This window comes from Callorhinchus milii, unplaced genomic scaffold (genome assembly GCF_018977255.1).
Source record: "Callorhinchus milii isolate IMCB2004 unplaced genomic scaffold, IMCB_Cmil_1.0 Scaffold5, whole genome shotgun sequence".
NCBI classification, from domain to species: domain Eukaryota; kingdom Metazoa; phylum Chordata; class Chondrichthyes; order Chimaeriformes; family Callorhinchidae; genus Callorhinchus; species Callorhinchus milii.
The window spans coordinates 16,754,869-16,773,218 of record NW_024704746.1 but is presented as its reverse complement, the minus strand read 5'-3'; the positions used below and the strand labels follow the sequence as shown (position 1 = coordinate 16,773,218).

The 18,350-nt window shown below is 38.4% G+C and overlaps 2 protein-coding genes across 3 annotated transcripts; one reads left to right on the top strand and one right to left on the bottom strand.

Annotated features, from left to right (window-relative positions):
• Positions 1-944: 944 nt before the first annotated feature.
• dnase2b (deoxyribonuclease II beta) lies at positions 945-10,250 on the bottom strand. 2 transcript variants are annotated; one of them, XM_007887216.1, is made up of 6 exons: positions 9,997-10,250; positions 6,397-6,574; positions 5,467-5,545; positions 3,711-3,872; positions 2,316-2,513; positions 945-1,936 (listed from the first exon to the last, which is right to left on the bottom strand). In XM_007887216.1, exons 2-6 carry the CDS (start codon positions 6,508-6,510, stop codon positions 1,593-1,595), a joined length of 897 nt encoding a protein of 298 aa, XP_007885407.1. In that variant the 5' UTR covers positions 6,511-6,574; positions 9,997-10,250; the 3' UTR covers positions 945-1,592. The 2 variants fall into 2 exon arrangements, with proteins under 2 accessions (XP_007885407.1, XP_007885406.1); XM_007887215.2 differs by lacking the exon at positions 9,997-10,250 and adding an exon at positions 6,753-7,032.
• uox (urate oxidase) lies at positions 8,971-13,552 on the top strand. Its single transcript, NM_001292291.1, is given in 8 exon segments — positions 8,971-9,049; positions 9,614-9,832; positions 10,368-10,484; positions 11,125-11,203; positions 11,861-12,047; positions 12,665-12,788; positions 13,073-13,156; positions 13,408-13,552. Coding segments are annotated over 8 exon segments (918 nt in total). The 5' UTR covers positions 8,971-9,016; the 3' UTR covers positions 13,483-13,552.
• The last annotated feature ends 4,798 nt before the right edge of the window (positions 13,553-18,350 follow it).

Sequence of the window (18,350 nt, the reverse complement as noted above, 5' to 3'; positions counted from 1 at the left end):
CCTCCCCCCACACACACACCCCCCAACAAAACACCCTCCAATTACCCTCACAACCCAACCTCTTTCTTGTGAGTCAAATAAATAGTAAATCCTTGCAGTTGGTACAGCGCCGCCTCCACTGGCTTCCCATCGTCGCACAGAGAGTCCCCGGTCCTCAACCTCGAAGCCCTCCGTGGCCTGGCGCGGCCCCCCCCCCCCCCCCCCGCCCCCTCCCCCCCACCCACCAGCACCACCCCTCCGACCTCCTAACCCCCTACCGTCCCGCCCGCTCCCTCCGCGCAGCGGACTCCTTCGCGCGTGCCCCGCCTCGCTCGCCCCATCATTGGCGGGCGGGACATCTGCCGCTCGGCCCCGCCCGCCCCCCCCACCCTGTGGAACTCCATCCCGCAGCCCCTCCGCCTCGCCCTCGCCACCTTCCAAGACCCATCTCAAGACCCTCCTCTTCGACCGTACCTTCGGTCACCCCCCACCACCCTCCAACCTCCAACCTCCCCAATTCCGACTCCCAGCTCGGGTCCGAAACTCTTGACCGTCCAGCGCTTTGGGACGTCCTCCCGCCGTGAAAGGCGCTATATCAAATGCAAGGATTATTATTATTATTATTATTTATACAAATGTAATTTTTGTTGTTGTTCTAGACGTTCCGGTTTCCTTTTGTAACAATTTTAAGTTGTTTTTTTCCCCTTGTCTTTCTGTCGGGGAATATGACTTTTTCCAAAATATTTTCATTCACAAGATACAAGGTTCATCTTTTGGGTAACACATTCTCTTTTTTTTCTGCAACAGTGTTCCAAAGCTGAAATGTGCCCAAATAAAAACAATCCGTGCTTTTAAATTGACTGAGGTGACGTTTCTATGAGATTTGCTCAATAGCAGCTCATCACTTTGGTCTCTAAAACGGAAATAAATGCTCTCCGATGCAATATTTTGTGTGCTATATCCTCTTAAAAGGTACATACTGAAATTCATATATTGACACAAAAATACACTTTTTGAAGAAAAACAGTAAATTTTATGTAGCATTGTAAAAGAATGGGACAGCAATGGAATCAATAAACCAATGTTGTTCTTCACTTACCAAGATTGGCAAACTATACGCATTCTGTCATATATAAATGAACATACAGGAACACATCAATCAATCATATGCCACAAAACACTTAAAATAATAGCTGCTACAAATATCAATAGCACAAAAAAATTCAGAATAGTACAGCTGTGCACAATTGGCTGCCGCATTTCACCCACAAAATATACAGTCAATTCACTCTACAGTATATTCTGTGAAATGCTTTGAAAAGTATCGAAGACCTGATAAGGCGCTATATCAAAAACAAGGATTATTATTATTATTATCACATTCCTGTTTAATCTGTTGCATAGAATATCTTGATCAACAACTTTGTGACAGGAAAAGTATTTTTATTGATCCCACCACTCTGGCTGATATGCCAACCAGGCTCAGCTGCAACCTAGTATTCTCATCTCCTGAGTCAGAGGGTTGTGGGTTCAAGCCCAATGCTGAGACTTATTTGAAGAATCTATGAAACACTTGCATTTAACCATTGGTCAAAGTTCCCTATGGTCTCCCACTATCCATCAATACATTTCCTATACAACAACACAGAATGTCTGAAGGCCTTGTAAATAAAGGGGTTCAGAGTACAGAGCAGACCACCACCTCTCCACATCTGGCCATATGTTCTATTTATATCTCCAATGCAGGTCCATTGTCGACTATAATCCTGTGACACACACCACTTAGAATGATCAGAGTGTGAAAGGAAGACGACAGATCCTGGGAGTTTGATTCTTAAGATATTATAGACATGTTGTGGCAGGGAGCAATTGGAAGGAAGTGCATCTTTAGTCCTCTGCCATGTCTCAGCCAATAAATCAGTCTCCAAGGCCTGAGCTAGCCAGGCTGCATATATATCTGAAAAACAGTGAGAGAGATCAAAAGGGTGTAACATATAAAATGAGGCAAGCATTAAAATGTCAAATGTATCGTTTTGATTGATAATCTTATTCTAAATAAGTTTTAACTCNTTTTTTTACAGGAATAGAATTAGTTATACTTAAGCTGGAATAATATCAGACAGATCTTCCAATGAAAAATTAGCTGAAATGAACTTTATTTTGTGCAATAAAGTTTGACAGTTCCAAAGTTCCAACTCCAATCAAATAGAAAGTTTATATCTAAATTGTTCAACCATTCCAGCATTTAAATGCTGGTCATACCTTTCCTCAAAGCTCCCTTCCCTAATGAAAATATGTTGTTTGCAGTGTTCTTTGCATGGCAATTTGTGACTTACCTTCTCCAAAATTTTTGTATTTTGCAAAACTCTGAAACTGCTGGCCACCTGCGGATACAAGTTTAGTCCTACGTTTCCAGGGAGGACTAGTCAAGCAACTACCATTGGCAATAGCCTGCAGAAATGAAAGCTCAGGCTGGAAGGCATCCGGGAGAGACAAATTGTACACATGCGGATTTTCGTAAAATAGTTGTTTACCTGCAAATAAAGATATTTGTATCCATTCATCTGACAATAAAATGATTTTTTTGCCTTGGGACGTGCTCCCGACATGAAAGGCGCTATACAACAACAACAACAAGATTACATTGTATAGCGCCTTTCACATCGGGAGGACGTCCCAAGGCATTGGACAGAGTACAGCATTTCAGACCCGAGCTGGGGTCAGGGAGGGAGAGGGGAGGGGAAGCGTGGTGGCCGATGGCATGGTCGAAGAGGAGGGTATTGAGGCGGGACTTGAAGGAGGCTAAGGAGGGGGCGAGGCGGAGTGATTGGGGGATGGAATTCAAGAGTTGGGGGCAGAGTGGCTGAAGGCTCTCCCGCCAATGGTGGGGCGGGGGACGTGGAGCAGGCCAGAGCCGGCTGAGCGGAGAGAGCGGGCGGGTTGATACGGGTTTAGAAGGTCACAGAGTAGGGTGGGGCAAGGCCATGGAGGGTAGGTGAGGACCAGGATCTTGAACTGGATCCTCTGAAGGATAGGAAGCCAGTGGAGTTACAAATTACAAATGTAATTTTATTGTTGTTGATTGAACATTTCTGTGTTGTAAATGACCTTTGATGATACTTAAAGTGTATAAGTAAGGTGCAGTACTTTCATTTTATTTATCACGTTTACTTGTGATCCTGTACTTGGGACTTAGTATTTCTTTTTTGTTTTTGGTCAGGACCATTCTCTGCAATCAGCTAACTCAGAACAAACCTGAAAATTGAACATTCAAATCTAGTTTTAAATGAGATACAAGGTACAACATTGGCACCAGGTTTGGAGAAGCTAACACCTGAAATGAGCAAGTGACAAAGCATTACTGTCTCTCAGCAGTTAGTTTTTTTTTGCTTGACAAGAATTAAATTAAATTAAGCAGTTTTAACAGGATGACAAAATCCAAATTAGTACAATATTGACAATCTCATTCAGCAAGTCGTAAGGATGACTAAGTAGCGAGAGAAATAGAAAAGTTATATTCGTGCACCAAGGAATGCTCTTAAATTGGGGCAACATCAGAGAATATAACTGTTCTGCAACAACAACGATTTGCATTTATGTAGCGGCAGTCGTGCAGGGTAGCATCTCGGAGCAGACACCGGTTAACAAAATGGGAAACCGGTGACACGATTCATTTTGATAAATACAAAATTCACGAACTTCACCCAAAATAAAATGCAGTGACTCCTTACTTATTTCTTCAAACTGGCTATATTTGTACGTGACACAGAAGAGAGTCTGCCCAAACATCCTAGCAGAGGACGGCCAGCCATAACCCTGCTCAGGAAAAGGAGGGAAATGTGGTACACTGTGAATAAGCCAGAAGCCTTGGGTTTTGTCCAACAGCAGAATACCTGAAATTAGACAGTAATCAATAAATATGTACAAAATACCTTTCCTCCCTCCCAACACCACCCCCCCACCCCTTTTCATTTTTTCAAGATGGTTCACAAGAATATCCTGAGGCTCAGCAAACTACAGACTTTTTTTCCCGCTTTACAAACAATTGCAATACAAAGACTTTGGGAAGAAGCCCCAAGTGATAAATATTTCCAGGGAAGTACTGAGTTTTTAAATCTTCTGTTTAAAAAGCTTAGTTATACATTTACAACCACTTGGCAAAGCATTACCAAAAACATAAAACGTAAGCATTAAAATACATTTAACTCTCTATGTAGTGGTGATAGATCAAGTCAAGCTCAATCCAATGAAAATCTTTTAATCACCGTTGACGATAATTGTCGTACCCTGTGGAGGATATTACCATGCAATAAGGAGAATGATTAATAAGACACAAATTTCAATTACTTTTCACGTGCCTTGGGACGTCCCCTCGACGTGAAAGGCGCTGTACAAATGTAATCTTGTTGTTGCATCTGCAAATTATATAATCTACCCACAGCTGAGACACTTTAGTCCAAAATCAAAGTTGTTGAAAGAGGCAATTCTCTCTGGCCTTCCAGTGAGACTCTTTAAGTTTGTGCGAGAGACGGTCGGTGGGACAATGTCAGAATAAATGCTGCCAAGTGAGAAAAGGTATAAAATGGGAACAATCATCCATCAAAAGATCAATGTGAATGGCCACTTGTGTTCTCTTTATACTAAGACCTCACTTTCCTTACTGTTGTACAATTCAAATGCAATGCAAGGATTATTACTGACTTCTGGTACTAGATTATACTCTAGGGCTGGAGAATGTCATTCAATCATTCTGTAGAACATAATTTGACAAAAACAAGTACACAATAGAAATCCCTAGTATTTCATATAGCATAATTCTGCATTTATACAGTGCCTTTCATGTCGGGAAGACACATTTTTTTTTCTTGATGAATGTGTTAGTGAAAATTTTGGGTTTATCTGAACAAATTCTCAAGAGATTTTAAGAAAACTAAGAATGTTTTTTTTTAAATAACAGTCTTTCTTCCTACGATTGGGAAAAAAACCAGGAGAATAAAATCAGGTCAAAAGCCATAACCTGATTATACTTCCAGATTACAAATTCACTGTAAACAGACAATTGTTGAGGTTGTTAACCTTCTCCTCCCTGAAGAATCTGCCAATGGCAAAGCGTACTAAAATAACGTACACATCAGTTCTGAGCAATGTTCCAGCTTTCTGATAATGACTAGTGACCTTAGCTTATTTGAACACAACTCAAACCTGATAAGGCACCGAGATTGTATCAAGTTATGAAGTTCTATTTTTCACTCAAAGTTTCATATTCCCATGGGGAAGTGGAACAAAATCGATAATTTTTTTTAAATGAAAGAGAAATGGTTTTAATATACTGAGTACAGCAAGATGTACAAATGAAAATGAAAGTGCTCACTAAAGTTACTTTGAGATTTCAGTCCATTTTGATCATATATTTACTATGATTGGCACATATTAGAAATTATTTTATAGTGAACAGAAAATATCTCCAAATATATCAAATGTATTTACCTTTTGCATGTCCATGATATCTATCATATTTCATTTCGGGTGCAGCATCATTGTAAATAAAATACACACAGTTTTTATCCTGTTTTGCAAGAACAAAAAAAATGACAACTTACAATCCATTTATAGTGTACGTATATATCTGAAGACTACGAAATCCACTACAAGATCAGTCTAAGGGATCCCGCCACTTAATGTTATCTGAGATTGCTCTCACTGACGCAGAACAAATCATGAATATAAAATAAGACTAACACCATGGGAGGAAAGGAAGCAAGGGAGCTTTTAGACATTGGTCATTTTACTGAATCAATCAATGGATACCAAACGAGATAACCTTTCTTTTAATTATACTGTCTTTTCATGAATATGAATCATCTTATTTCCTTTATTTAAAGTGGAGATATATCCTGCAGCAAAGGAATAGATTCAGAAGTGTCAGGAAAATAGCTCAAAACCTTGGCATTTGTAGAACCATCTATTTAGCACAGGCAAAAAAAAAATGGAAATCTATAAGATTTCACATAAATGGGATACCTTAGCGTTCTTCCTCAGCCCACAACTTTCATTAATTCCAATAGTTTTGCAGACAGGCACTTGCTCACAAAACACAGTCACTCCGCTTTACAGTATAGCCTGTGAAGCACATTGAGATGTCCTCCCGATGTGAAAAGGCCCTTTACCAAATGTAAGAACTATTATTATTATTAATATTATTATGTCTATTTCACCTATATCTGATGGCTTAGTTGACAACTTGAGGATATAGTAAATATCCTCATGCCCAGAAAATCTTCTACCACCCTCTATTCGGAAAGGCCTAAAATATTGTGCCAGAAACAACTGGGTTCTTGTCTAAATATATTTTGATTAATTCAATAATGATATCTGAGTAAACAGTCTTTCATCCAAAGCACAAAAAGAAATACTTGCATTTGACTTATAAACCCGGTATAGCTGTTCTAACGTTTGTCCAACAGCGCCCTTGGTCATATTGACAAGATGTTTGCTCATTTGCCAACCCTCAGTTGAAGAGTCCAGATACATGTATTCTAGTCCTGTTCCGGTAGACTGATTAACTCTAGATCTAGGCAATTTGTAAACGACAAACCTGCAAGGAAATAAATACAAAACAAATACTTGCATTTGTTTTATAAACCAATAAAGCTAGATTGGTAACATCAACCTACTTATCAATTTCCAATAATGGATTCCAGTAACATTTCAGGGAAAAGTACACCAAATGCCTTATAAAATAAGCATGTTTACATAACACAGCCTGTACTCACCAGTCTACAGGCTGCCCAGTGTCATCTCTGCAAGTAATTTCTGCAACACTCACAAAGGAATTTAAATGAATTAAAAAGTAGATGAATATAATCTGGAAGGATTCTGCATTCATATTGTACGCGGAAGAGTTTTATCAGTTTACTTTTCAACAGTTATTCAGAAATGGTCAGCGGAGAAGTTACAAGCGCAGAAAACCACCTGCTGTTTTGTAACTTAAAAAGCAGAAGTAACGTGATAAATTAGTCATCACAATCACAGAAATAAGGTTACTCCTTATTGGTATCTTGGGACATTTGGTTTGTTGTTTGTTTCACCATGTTGTGAGGTGTGATAGGCTAAAACAAAAGGCAATACAGCAACTTACAATTCACCTAGGAAGTGATTAGATCTTTTGTATTACCAGTTTGACTCCTGAGACAAGAGTCCATTTTTTGAGGCAACTAGCACTAAACCAACCAGTTTTTCTGGTAATGAATCTGTGAGAACCTTTTTTCGAGTGAGATCGCCCATCGCACAAGTAGCTCAGTGATGGTCATGCATGAGAATCAGCAGATGTTGACTTTTACCACCCAAATAGTGGTGGAGCCGGAAAGCCAGGAGGCAATGCACCCAATATTCAGTTGTCCCTGCCAGCAGCCACTAACATTATTTTGGTAGTGGAGATGGTGGAAATAAATTTTGAGTAATTTTGTCCAAATGAGCAGTCCAAATTGTAGTAGACGGTAAAGTTGATTAATGGGATCAACTGGGAGAACGTTGGAAGAGAAACTGTACTGAAGCCACACTCCACCTGAAGCAACAGCTTGTTTCTTTTGAGTAGATGAAGAGAAAGACCATTTATTATGGTCACATAATTAGCAAAAGGCAACATTTCTACATTTACTAGAAATCAGATGAGCAGAAACTGGTTTTATTCTCAATCAAGAAGTCAGAAAAATTGGCAGGTGCACATGAAGTTAAAATAGTTTAGGTGCAAAATTAGTTTCTACAAAGTATAATTAGCAGCTTGATTTATTTAAAAGCTTCATCAACAGCCATGTGATATCAGCAAATTAGATGCCATGTTCGCCTACAAAATGCTACCGAAAAACTGATATTATCCAAATCGGCCTTGTTCTCTGTAAACTGTATGGCTTCTGAAATTTCATTTTTGATGGTCTCAATACCAGTTATAATAATAATCCTTGCATTTGATATAACACTTTATCACGTCGTTGAGATGTCACAAAGAGCTTCGCAAGTTATACTGTAAAGTGGATTAACTGTATATTTTGTGGACAAAACACAATCCTGGTGTGTCCAAGTACAGAGCAAGATAATTATCCAAAGTTTGGGAAATATGGATCAGGTGAATTCGACCCCATCAAATAAATGAACAGCAACAATGCACAGCTTGGTATATCTATTCCTATTGCTCACATTTAATCAACCATTCCTTTTTTTAAAAAAACTTTTTTTCTGTTAATGTTTGAATGGTGACGTTGACACTACATATTCTGTACCAGTCTTAGAGGAACACAAAGATCTACAGAATAATCATCCAAAATCAACTTAGAATATTGAGGCAAGTTTCCTTACTCCACACGCCTAAGTTTACTTTGCAGTACTTAGGAGCCCGGTTGCTAGTCGATTGGTGGATTGTTTTCTGGGGGTAAAACTCTCTTCAAAACAAAGAATCAAATAAATAAATAATTTGGTCCTTCAATCCATGACTGTTTGTGAGACACTGCTGTGCGCAATTGGCTGCCTCGTTTCGCCCACAAATATACAGTCAATTTGCTTTACAGCATATTTTGATTAGCGCTTCGAGACGTCTCAACAACGTGATAAAGCCAAATGCAAGGATTATTATTAATATTAATATGACTACATTGTAAGAGAATGATGTATTAATTCATGTAGAAATTCATATTATTTCTAATTCATCCATCGTGGCCGATGAGGCTTTATAATAATTGAAATTTAGGGTTTTAATCACTATTAAGCACTCCGGGACTTTATCCAGTGTGAAGGCCGTTATATAAATGCAAGTTGTTGTTGGAATACGGAGAATGTTGCCCTTTAAATTATTGATTATGTTTAATAACAGATTTCATATGCTCTCATTGGCTTCCTTGGTTATAATGGCTAATCTTTAATTATTAACTAAAGAAAGAAGTGACTGTAGAGCACAGATAAGCCAGCAGTTACTAAAAAGTGTGTGTCCCATCTAGCTTTGAGAATTTGGTGCATCAGTCAACAGAGCTGCATTGTATCAAGCAAAATGTCCAATTCCTACTATTCTGGTTATAAGACGGTAAGTCATCGAACACCTACATTATTTATTTAACAATTGTACTTACGAAATGAATGCAATTATAATACATAACTCCACCAAAAGATCCAGTCTATTTCATGAGTAGCTGAGCCGCACAGATTAAGAATATTCCTGATTCCAACTTCTTCTGCACTGCGTTACCTTACATCAGCCAAAGCAGCTTCAGGGAAACTGTATCCGACCTTCAAGACGTATCTTATGGAGGGAAAAATCACCCAGGATCTTGTTCTCAAATGCTCTGAGTGACCACTGTTGGAATTGTGCTCAGCTGTTCGGAAAAGACAGGAGCTAGAAATTCTGGTTCTGAATTAAGATTATTACATGTTCTACTGGAGACCCTCTCTGAGGGAAATATTTCAGACTTTTGACTTCTTGGATGTTGAACCCATCTCTGGTCATTCACTTATCAGGGGAGATTAAAACTACGAGGCAAAGCAGTGTCAGAATAAAAAATATACTTGACAGTCAATCACACTTTTTCTTTTGATGCTCTTTTCCATACAACCACAGCCTTAAAGATGAATCTGGTTTCTCACAATACAGGCAGGAAACGTGGAATTTGTCCGTACTGGATATGGGAAGAATATAGTAAAAGTTCTGTATTTCAGAAGAGAAGGAAAGCAACATTATATCAAAGAAATTGAGGTGAATGTCGACCTTACTCTCAAGACTGTAAAGGACTACATATATGGAGACAATGCAGATGTTATTCCTACTGACACGATGAAGAACACTGTTCATGCTTTGGCTAAACTGAAAGGGGTAAGTTTGATTAGGTTTGCTTTGTTTCAACATTATTTCTTCAGCAATCTCATTACAACAATGCTACAGTACTTGGCCATTGATCCAGTCATGACATTGGGAACCCCCACTCCCCCTTCCCCCGTTTTGGGGTAGGTTGAATAATGATCTTTACATATACTTACTGTATTTTGAGGTAACCTTTGATTGAGCATGGAGTTGTACGTATTTGGTTTCAGTGAAGATATCATTGTGTATCAGGATAAATGAGGCATCTTACCTGTCCATGTCACCTAACGTAAAAACAGAGTAAAAGCAGAATAAAACTATTCATTCAAATGTATACATGAGTGTGATTACTGAGCAATAATGTGTTCTTCAACATAATCACAGTTAATGTGATCAGCAAAGCCAGATGGGAATTTTTAAAAAAGATCAGCCAGTGAGTTAATATTTTAAAATCCTATCACAGTTGTCCTTTTCCTGAATGGTCAAAATGATAGAATTATATGAAATGTAACAAAAAAAATTATACATACACTATCTTTGTCACCAGATACAAACCATTGAAGAGTTTGCCCAAGATATTTGTGAACACTTTCTAACTTCATTTCAACATGTTTCACGGGCGATGGTCCATATAGAGGAAATTCCCTGGAAACGTCTGGAGAAAGTAAGGGTTTTAGTCTAAACACTGCTGAGCAACAACTCTAATATACTGTGCCTTTGAATCTCTTGAAGCAGAGAGTTAGAACCATATCAATTTACAACACAGAAGAGCGTTCAGCCCCATCATGTCTGCACTGGCTCACTGAAAGTGTAATCCATTCCTTCCCATTCATCTGCATTTACTCTGCATCCCAGTTCTATGAATCAGTGTTTATTGTATTAAATTTCTCTGTTCGCCAATTTCATTATGCATGCCCTCCGTTAATTTTAAAACCCAGCAAGGACTTGCTGAATTCACATAACCAATTAAATTATTTGTTTGCTGTACATGGAACACACTGGGAGTTCATAGTCCAGGTCCAGTGTATTGCAAGAACCCACAACACTATTTGAAAAGAGAAGGGGGTTTCTTCTGGTATCCTGACCAACAGTCCTCCAGAATAATTGATCACTCACTTCACAGCTCTGTCGGGCCTGAGTGTGTGGAAAATGGCTTCTGCAATGGTTTACAAATATAGTCACTACATGTCCCTGTGAAGCACTTTTAGAAGTTTTAAAATTATAGGCACTATAATTGCAAGGATGCAAGGATTGTTATTATTTTTTAATAATACACTACTATTAACGATTTACTTTACACATAGGATGGTGTTGAACACGTGCATGCCTTCATTTGCAACCCCAAAGGAACTCATTTTTGTGAAGTGGAACAATTCCAGAATGGTATGTTCTTTTTGTTAGCTTACACCTACTCCATGTCACCGAGAAGCCAATCTGGCAACCTTGTAGGCACAGCACAAGCTAAGGCCTTGAACCTTGGAGAGCACAGTCACTTATTTAGCTTCTTCAACCATTGCCTGCTTTCTTATTCAGTAGTCATGTCCAGCTTTTCTATAATTTTTTCATGACCACTTTCTCCTCTCCTTTTTCCTGCCACTGGGATATATGTTCATGGCTCTCTCCTGTACCTCGGCTAAGTGATTTTTATTAATGCACAAGCTTTAGCCGACTATTGATAATAGCGAAGGGGAACAGCTGGGTCTCATCCTACATATACACTTCCATGAGGTCATTGCTGGATAGCGATCAGGCTGGCTGATTTGTTTTTAACTTCCAGAAGTCAACTGCATCAGTTCTAATGCATTTCAGCTGAGATCAACTAACTCAGCACAGACTGGTAATCAAATTTTGGACCTCTCTAACCTGCATCCGGCTTAGCTACTCACTGAATAAACTCACTGAAGGGAGAAGTCCATTTTAATTTTCAATGATACGTTTGATCTGTACCTGACAAGCTGTACCCTAAATCCAAAAATGAATAATAGTAATGTGTTGTAAATTGATATGGTTCACATCCATTTACTTTCTCCTGTTTTGCAGAACCACCAGTGGTTCATTCTGGAATCAAGGACATGAAGGTCCTAAAAACAACGCTGTCTGGGTTTGAGGGCTTCCGAAAGGACAAGTTCACCACTCTACCCGAAGCGCGAGACAGAGTGTTCGCTACTGTGGTGTACGCCAAATGGCGTTACAGCAGAACAAAGAATGTTAACTTTGATTCTGCCTGGTATGTTTGCACTTCTCCATGTATTGATGAACGCAAGCTCAAGGCCTTTGGCAACTGTGGGACTTTGCTTTGAACACAGACTAAAATTCAGAGAGATCAGCAAAAAATGGCACGCCTTTGATGTTTGTTCTACGTTAAAGTCACTTTGCAGTATCTGTGCATTTATCCACATTAAATATTTGACAATAATGTTTAGTAGACTGAAAATTAAAAATAAACTATGAGGTAGTGAAATCAGCTTTTTTGATAGAGATGATTTCATAGTTGTATTATATTAGATCAGTTTATTCGTCAGGAACCAATAAACTAATCAAATTCAGTTAATATTCTGTAATCTGTTTTTATACAAACAGGCAACTATAATCATAGAATTTTACAGCACAGAAGGAGGCCATTCAGCTCTAAGTTTTAATGCTGTTCATTTACTTCTTTTACAAATTCACATGTAATCAATGTCAGCATAAACACACTGCTGGAAATCAGAAACATTTCAAACTTATTGAATTTCATAAGCTTCCTCAATCCATTTTGAATGTGAAAAGTCCAATTTGTAAGTTTTAGTATAAAATGCACAATTGTATGGTCAGTTTTCACTCAGACCCATTTTACGCTTCCAGGAAAACAGTGAAGGACTCGATCATCGAGGCATTTGCTGGTCCATGCAACTCTGGTGTCTTCTCTCCATCAGTTCAGAAAACGCTCTACGATGCTCAGTGTTTGAGTTTCAGTCGAATTCCTGAGGTCAGTCTTTTTTTAAACTACCCATGTATTTATTGACAATCTAGATATAGCTCTGAACATAATATATTCTCAGAGTTTTATTTTGCGGTTAATCTATATTTTTTAAAGTTCATTTTATCCCAGCAAAATATATTTTAATAAATGTTTTGAATACTGCAAAGCAGAATAGTTTCCAGGATAGACTTGTAACAATAGGAACAGTTTAGTATTCATTTATTCCTGAAGAAGCTTACATTTAGCTTGTCAAATTTGGAATGTGTACATTTACATTTTCTTTGTTACAGATCGAAGAAATTGAGGTGATCATGCCCAATAAACATTACTTTATAATAGATATGGAGAAGCTTGGCATTGCTAAGAATAATGAGGTAAGGCATTCTCCAGATGCACATCATTTTAATAGTGTTATCAAAACCTTCTGGATTGTTTGTTGGACAATTCAAATACAAACTGTGCAAAATTAGACAATCATGTTTCACCTAAACTGCCCTCGACTTGTTTAGGGGATTGAATTTGATTAAATTTGTCTTATATAAGATGCATTGCTATTTACAATTTAAGATTTAAATCAAATTGTAGCTAATGCAATTGTTGACATCAACATTCTCTTGTGTTTTAGGTTCTGTTGCCTGTGGACAACCCCTCAGGGAATATTACGGGAACCCTGAGGAGGCAACTTGTATCCAAGCTGTAGCAACTGCCGAAAGATGACAGTGAATTTCGAATTCATGATATACTCGATTAAATATCTGAATTAAAAGATTAAAATAAAAACTGGTAACCCTGTACATCTGAACTAGAAACAGAAAATGTTGGCAATTTAGGGCAAAATTTAGGTCACACACTTGTCAACTTTCATCAGAATGATGAGGCTGAAGAAGCCCTTTGATAAGATGGGAGAAAAGCGAATAGAGCTAAACCAAGCAAGCAAATAATTCAGGAAGGTGTTAAAATCGAGCTCCTATTCCAGGTGGCCATGCAGTGTCCCCTGCTGGAAACCAACATGAAAGTCAGCAGGTTTGATTTGGCTTCAACGGGCAATGTGGCCAAATCGGTCCTCGATATACATTCACGATTTGCTATTAATATTATGCACATTCGCCTTCGTTAAAAGCCTCACATGCAAAAAAATTTCAAACCCATTTTGAAAACTCACAGCTTTACGCACTGAATAGCTTTTATCTGAGAATTGAGTTACTACTTCAAAGAACATCAGTACATTCGCAACTCACTTTTTAAAATAAAATCTAGCAAATGCTAGTAAATCTAATACAGTATATATAGCATTACTCCTAGTCACAATTACCTCTAGTAAATGGCTTGGATTTTCACAACTGACTTTTGCCTTTTCTGGTCTGCCTACTTCTGCCTCGATGCTGAAACACTGACTTATCACCTGAACAGTACGGATACTATATAGCTCAGAATTCCTGCAATTTTAACAATTGCTTATATATATCCCTAAAATGTGTTTAAATACAGTAGAATGCAGCACGATTAAAATTTTCATGGTCTTTTTAAAAAATTGTCCTTTTCCTAACTTGTTACTGGGGTGAACTTGTGAACTGTACGAAGAATAAAGCACAACCGGGAGAAAATTACAAGACAATAATAAGATGGTGTCCAGGGATCCAGATGCCAAACCACAAGAGCACGTAGATGGAACACTTTATGGAGTCCCCAGTGATCATATTACAATTCCTGTAACTTCATTTACTGCTAAAATAGTTCACCCATGCAAGCCGGCTTTTGCCAGCTGTTACCAATTGTCTTTTTGCCCTCATTACCAACTTATATTCGTATACAGCTTCTGCCATTTCCTCCCCGTTGATATTCCAGTTATTTTTTTCATGCTTGTTAGATAACCTGTTACGACATCAGTCTTCCATCTCAATCAACAGGCTTATCTCTGTGGACTATTTTATACCCAATTTCACCTTCTGCTCTCCTTCTCACAGCAGGTTTCTATGGTATGTCCTCCTGACATGAAAGGCGCAAAACAAATGTAATTTGTTGTTGTTGCCAACACATATCCAATATATTTGCTGCTTTCTGTGCCCATTAAGGAAAAGCATTCCAAGCTTACTCTCCAAAAATCTTATGTTTTATCACTTCCTTGTGATGCACATTAATTCCTTTTGTTGTGCAATAACATTCTTCATCTGCAATTACCAATATTAGCTTCATCCCTAGATCCTGGTTTAATTCAGTTCCACATGCTTTGGCAGAATATTTTTTTCAATGCTTTCTGTAAGGTTCCTCCCACTTGAGAGAGTGGTCTGGTTATCAGTAAACTCAGTTTTCTCCTGTAATCACAACTTTAATAAAACACAAATGCTCCAAGGGATTTGTGACTCACTCTGTGCTTGACTCCAAAGGAAACTGGAACCACCCTTTTGTGGACTCTTTACATTAAAATGTGTCCACTGAAGCTTTACTTCGCTGCAATCTCCACCTCTCAGCTGCATTCTCCACCTCTCAAAGCCAGTCAGGAACCTCGGTGTACTGTTCGATCGAGTTGTCCTTTCTTCCCCACATCCGCGCCACAACTGGCACCGCCTTCCACAACCTCCGGAACATTGCCAGACTATGGCACTATCTCACCCCTCACGCTGCTGAAACACTGGTCCACGCCTTTATCACCTCAAGGCTGGACTACGGGAACTACGAGAACTCTCTCCTCACCGGCCTTCCCGGCACCTCCCTCCACAAGCTGCAGGTCATTCAGAATTCTGCAGCTCGTGTACTGTCCCGCACCAGGCTTCGCGACCACATCACTCCCACCCTCGCTCGCCTCCACTGGCTCCCCATCCCCCAGAGGATCGAATTCAAGATCCTCATCCTCTCTACCCCCTCCTTGCTCCCTCCCTTCCCTCCCCTCACCCTGACCATTTCCCCCTTGCTCGGGTCCCGACCCAACTGTCCAGCGCCTTGGGACGTCCTCCCGACGTGAAAGGCGCTCTATAAATGCAATCATGTTGTTGTGGTTTACTTATCCAGAACTTCTGGCCACGCTAAAGTCTCACATCTACATTCCTGTCTTTTCATCATTATTAGATCTTTCTATGTACATATCTATCGAATTGCCCATTAAATTATTAGCTGTATCCTATGCTTTCAGTATCTTTAGGTTTCACTCTGATCATACCACACGCCTTCTCCTTAGCGATGCCTTTACTTACCATCTAGAAAGCTGTGTTTTTTAATCTATTGAAAGTACTGGCTGCTGAGGTGCATTTAATATCAATAAGCCATGTTCTGCAAGAAATACAAATAACCGTTTTTTGTGTTCTGAAGATTGCTTTACTGGCATTAAACCACCTGTTCAGGAATGTTTTAAAAACACTTTATCATTATCGGTAAGGAATTTCCATTTACATCTTTATCCATTGTATTTGCATATTAAAAAGAAACAACAAATGGATTGACTCCAAATTAATTTGTTCCTTGCTACAATACTGATCAGATCTATAAATACTTTACTGAAAATACTGAGGCATTAATGAATGTTTGTATCCAAATAAAACTAGAGTAAAATTCTCATAATGAAGCCAGTGAGTGAATCGGTACTGTATTTGGCATATTGCTTCACCTGACCGGTAAAAGTTGACAATGTATACTCAAGATTAAGAAAATCTGAAAATAACTCCTGCATTGTAAACTATAACTAAGAGACATGCAATACAACTTTGTACTGTTAAATTTAATGGATGGAAATGCTAAAGAAGAACTAATGTTGTCATGATTTTTCATAACTGGATTCTTCATTTTATTAAGATGACTAATTAATGCTAGAATACTTCTGATTATTGTGCATTCCTCTTCAGACTCTTATTTAAAGTATGAAAACACTCTCATACTGCGGAAGAAAATCTTTAGTATTATGTTTTATTACAATTGAACAGACAGAATGAATAGTTGGATCCACTTGATTTCATCATTTACTCATAAACTGATCCCAGTCTTCATAGGTGGAACAATCGTACGATTCCATGATCTCAGATTATTGTACTTCTCACATTTCCATGCAGCACAAATTAAGACTCCTTTCATACTTTTGACTAGCCATCATATCAAATAAAATGCGACACTTCAAGCAACGTGTATAAATACTTTTAACTCCAATGTACATCTGTAATTTAAGATTACCAGTTACGATAAGTTGATAAAATTTGCTATTTTGTATACACAAAACACATAACTTAACAATTCACAAAAAGACTGCAAATGCAGAAAATAAACAGGTTTTGCTTTTTCTTGGCTCCAGGAGTGCTACTGAACAACTCTTTCTGGGCATCGCTGCAATATGAGCCAGTGTCATCGTGGAATAAAAGTGGAACGCCTCCACTTACTTCAAGTAAAAAAACGACGCATATGACTGCAAACATTTACAAATATATCAAGTGCAGGTACAATGCTAAAATACAGACTCAATGCAAATGACAAGATTTTACATCACTCTATACATTTCTTTGTAAATACCAATGTAAGATGTGTGGGGTGTGAGACTTTTTGTCTTCTTCCCTACCTCTATTTTATTGCCAAATTGGAATTGACTACAAATAGATAAATAAGAATGTCCCTCGGCCATACTCTGGGGAAACAGTGCCTTTTACACAAGAGTATGCTCTCTCCTCAGTATTCAGGTGCAAACCTTATATTCTGGACTTCATACTGCAGTGCAGACTGGTACACAGCATCCCATTTGGCTTAAATCAGGAGTTTGCTTTGCAGCAGTTCTACTAGATCTCAGTGTTAGAATAGGAAGAACATGTGCAGGTGAGTTACTGAATAAAATATCCATTTATATTTCACTGAATCAGGGATTGTAAAACCAATTCAAAAGCTTATTATTGAGTGCAATTAATTATTCAGTGCAACGTACTGCCCACCATACCTTACTGTGATACACACATAAGAAATTTGCAGCCTGTGCTAAAATTTTATTTTAAGCTTCAGTCAACTGACAGGAGAGGTAGGCACTGAGTGGAGTTAGGGCAATTTCCAATAGGAAGAGAGGCTTTTTGAGGTGTTCTTATGCGTTTCCAAGCAACACAGACACAGAAGGAAGGAAAGAAGGAAAACCAAGAGGACACATATCTATTATAGTATCTAGACAAATAACCACAGTTAACACATTCTACATTTATCCTACAATTGATATAACACTTTGAAGTATTGAGTGTAGGAAAATTGTAGATCAAGCTTGGTTAAGTGAATTCTGTATCTTCTTTCAAGGCCAACCCATTGTATTCAGTGCAATAGCTTTTGGGATTTTTTTTTAGAGCAAAATAAATTTTGGTTGAAATTTCAGATAGATTTATCTAATGGAAGGTATTTTGAACTTGCAAAAATGTATATGATTTTTGCACCTTAACAGTTCACATTGGTATTTTAGTAGAACACTTAAATTTGCATACATTTCTGGCAGGACTTTTTAAAAAGAATGCATGTTTAGAAGAGCATCAGCTGCTTAAAGTGGAAGTGACAGCACCCAGTTCCTCCAGTACGCTTTGCAAACATTGCCTTAAAACAAAAATCACAAAACACCTTCAAGGACTT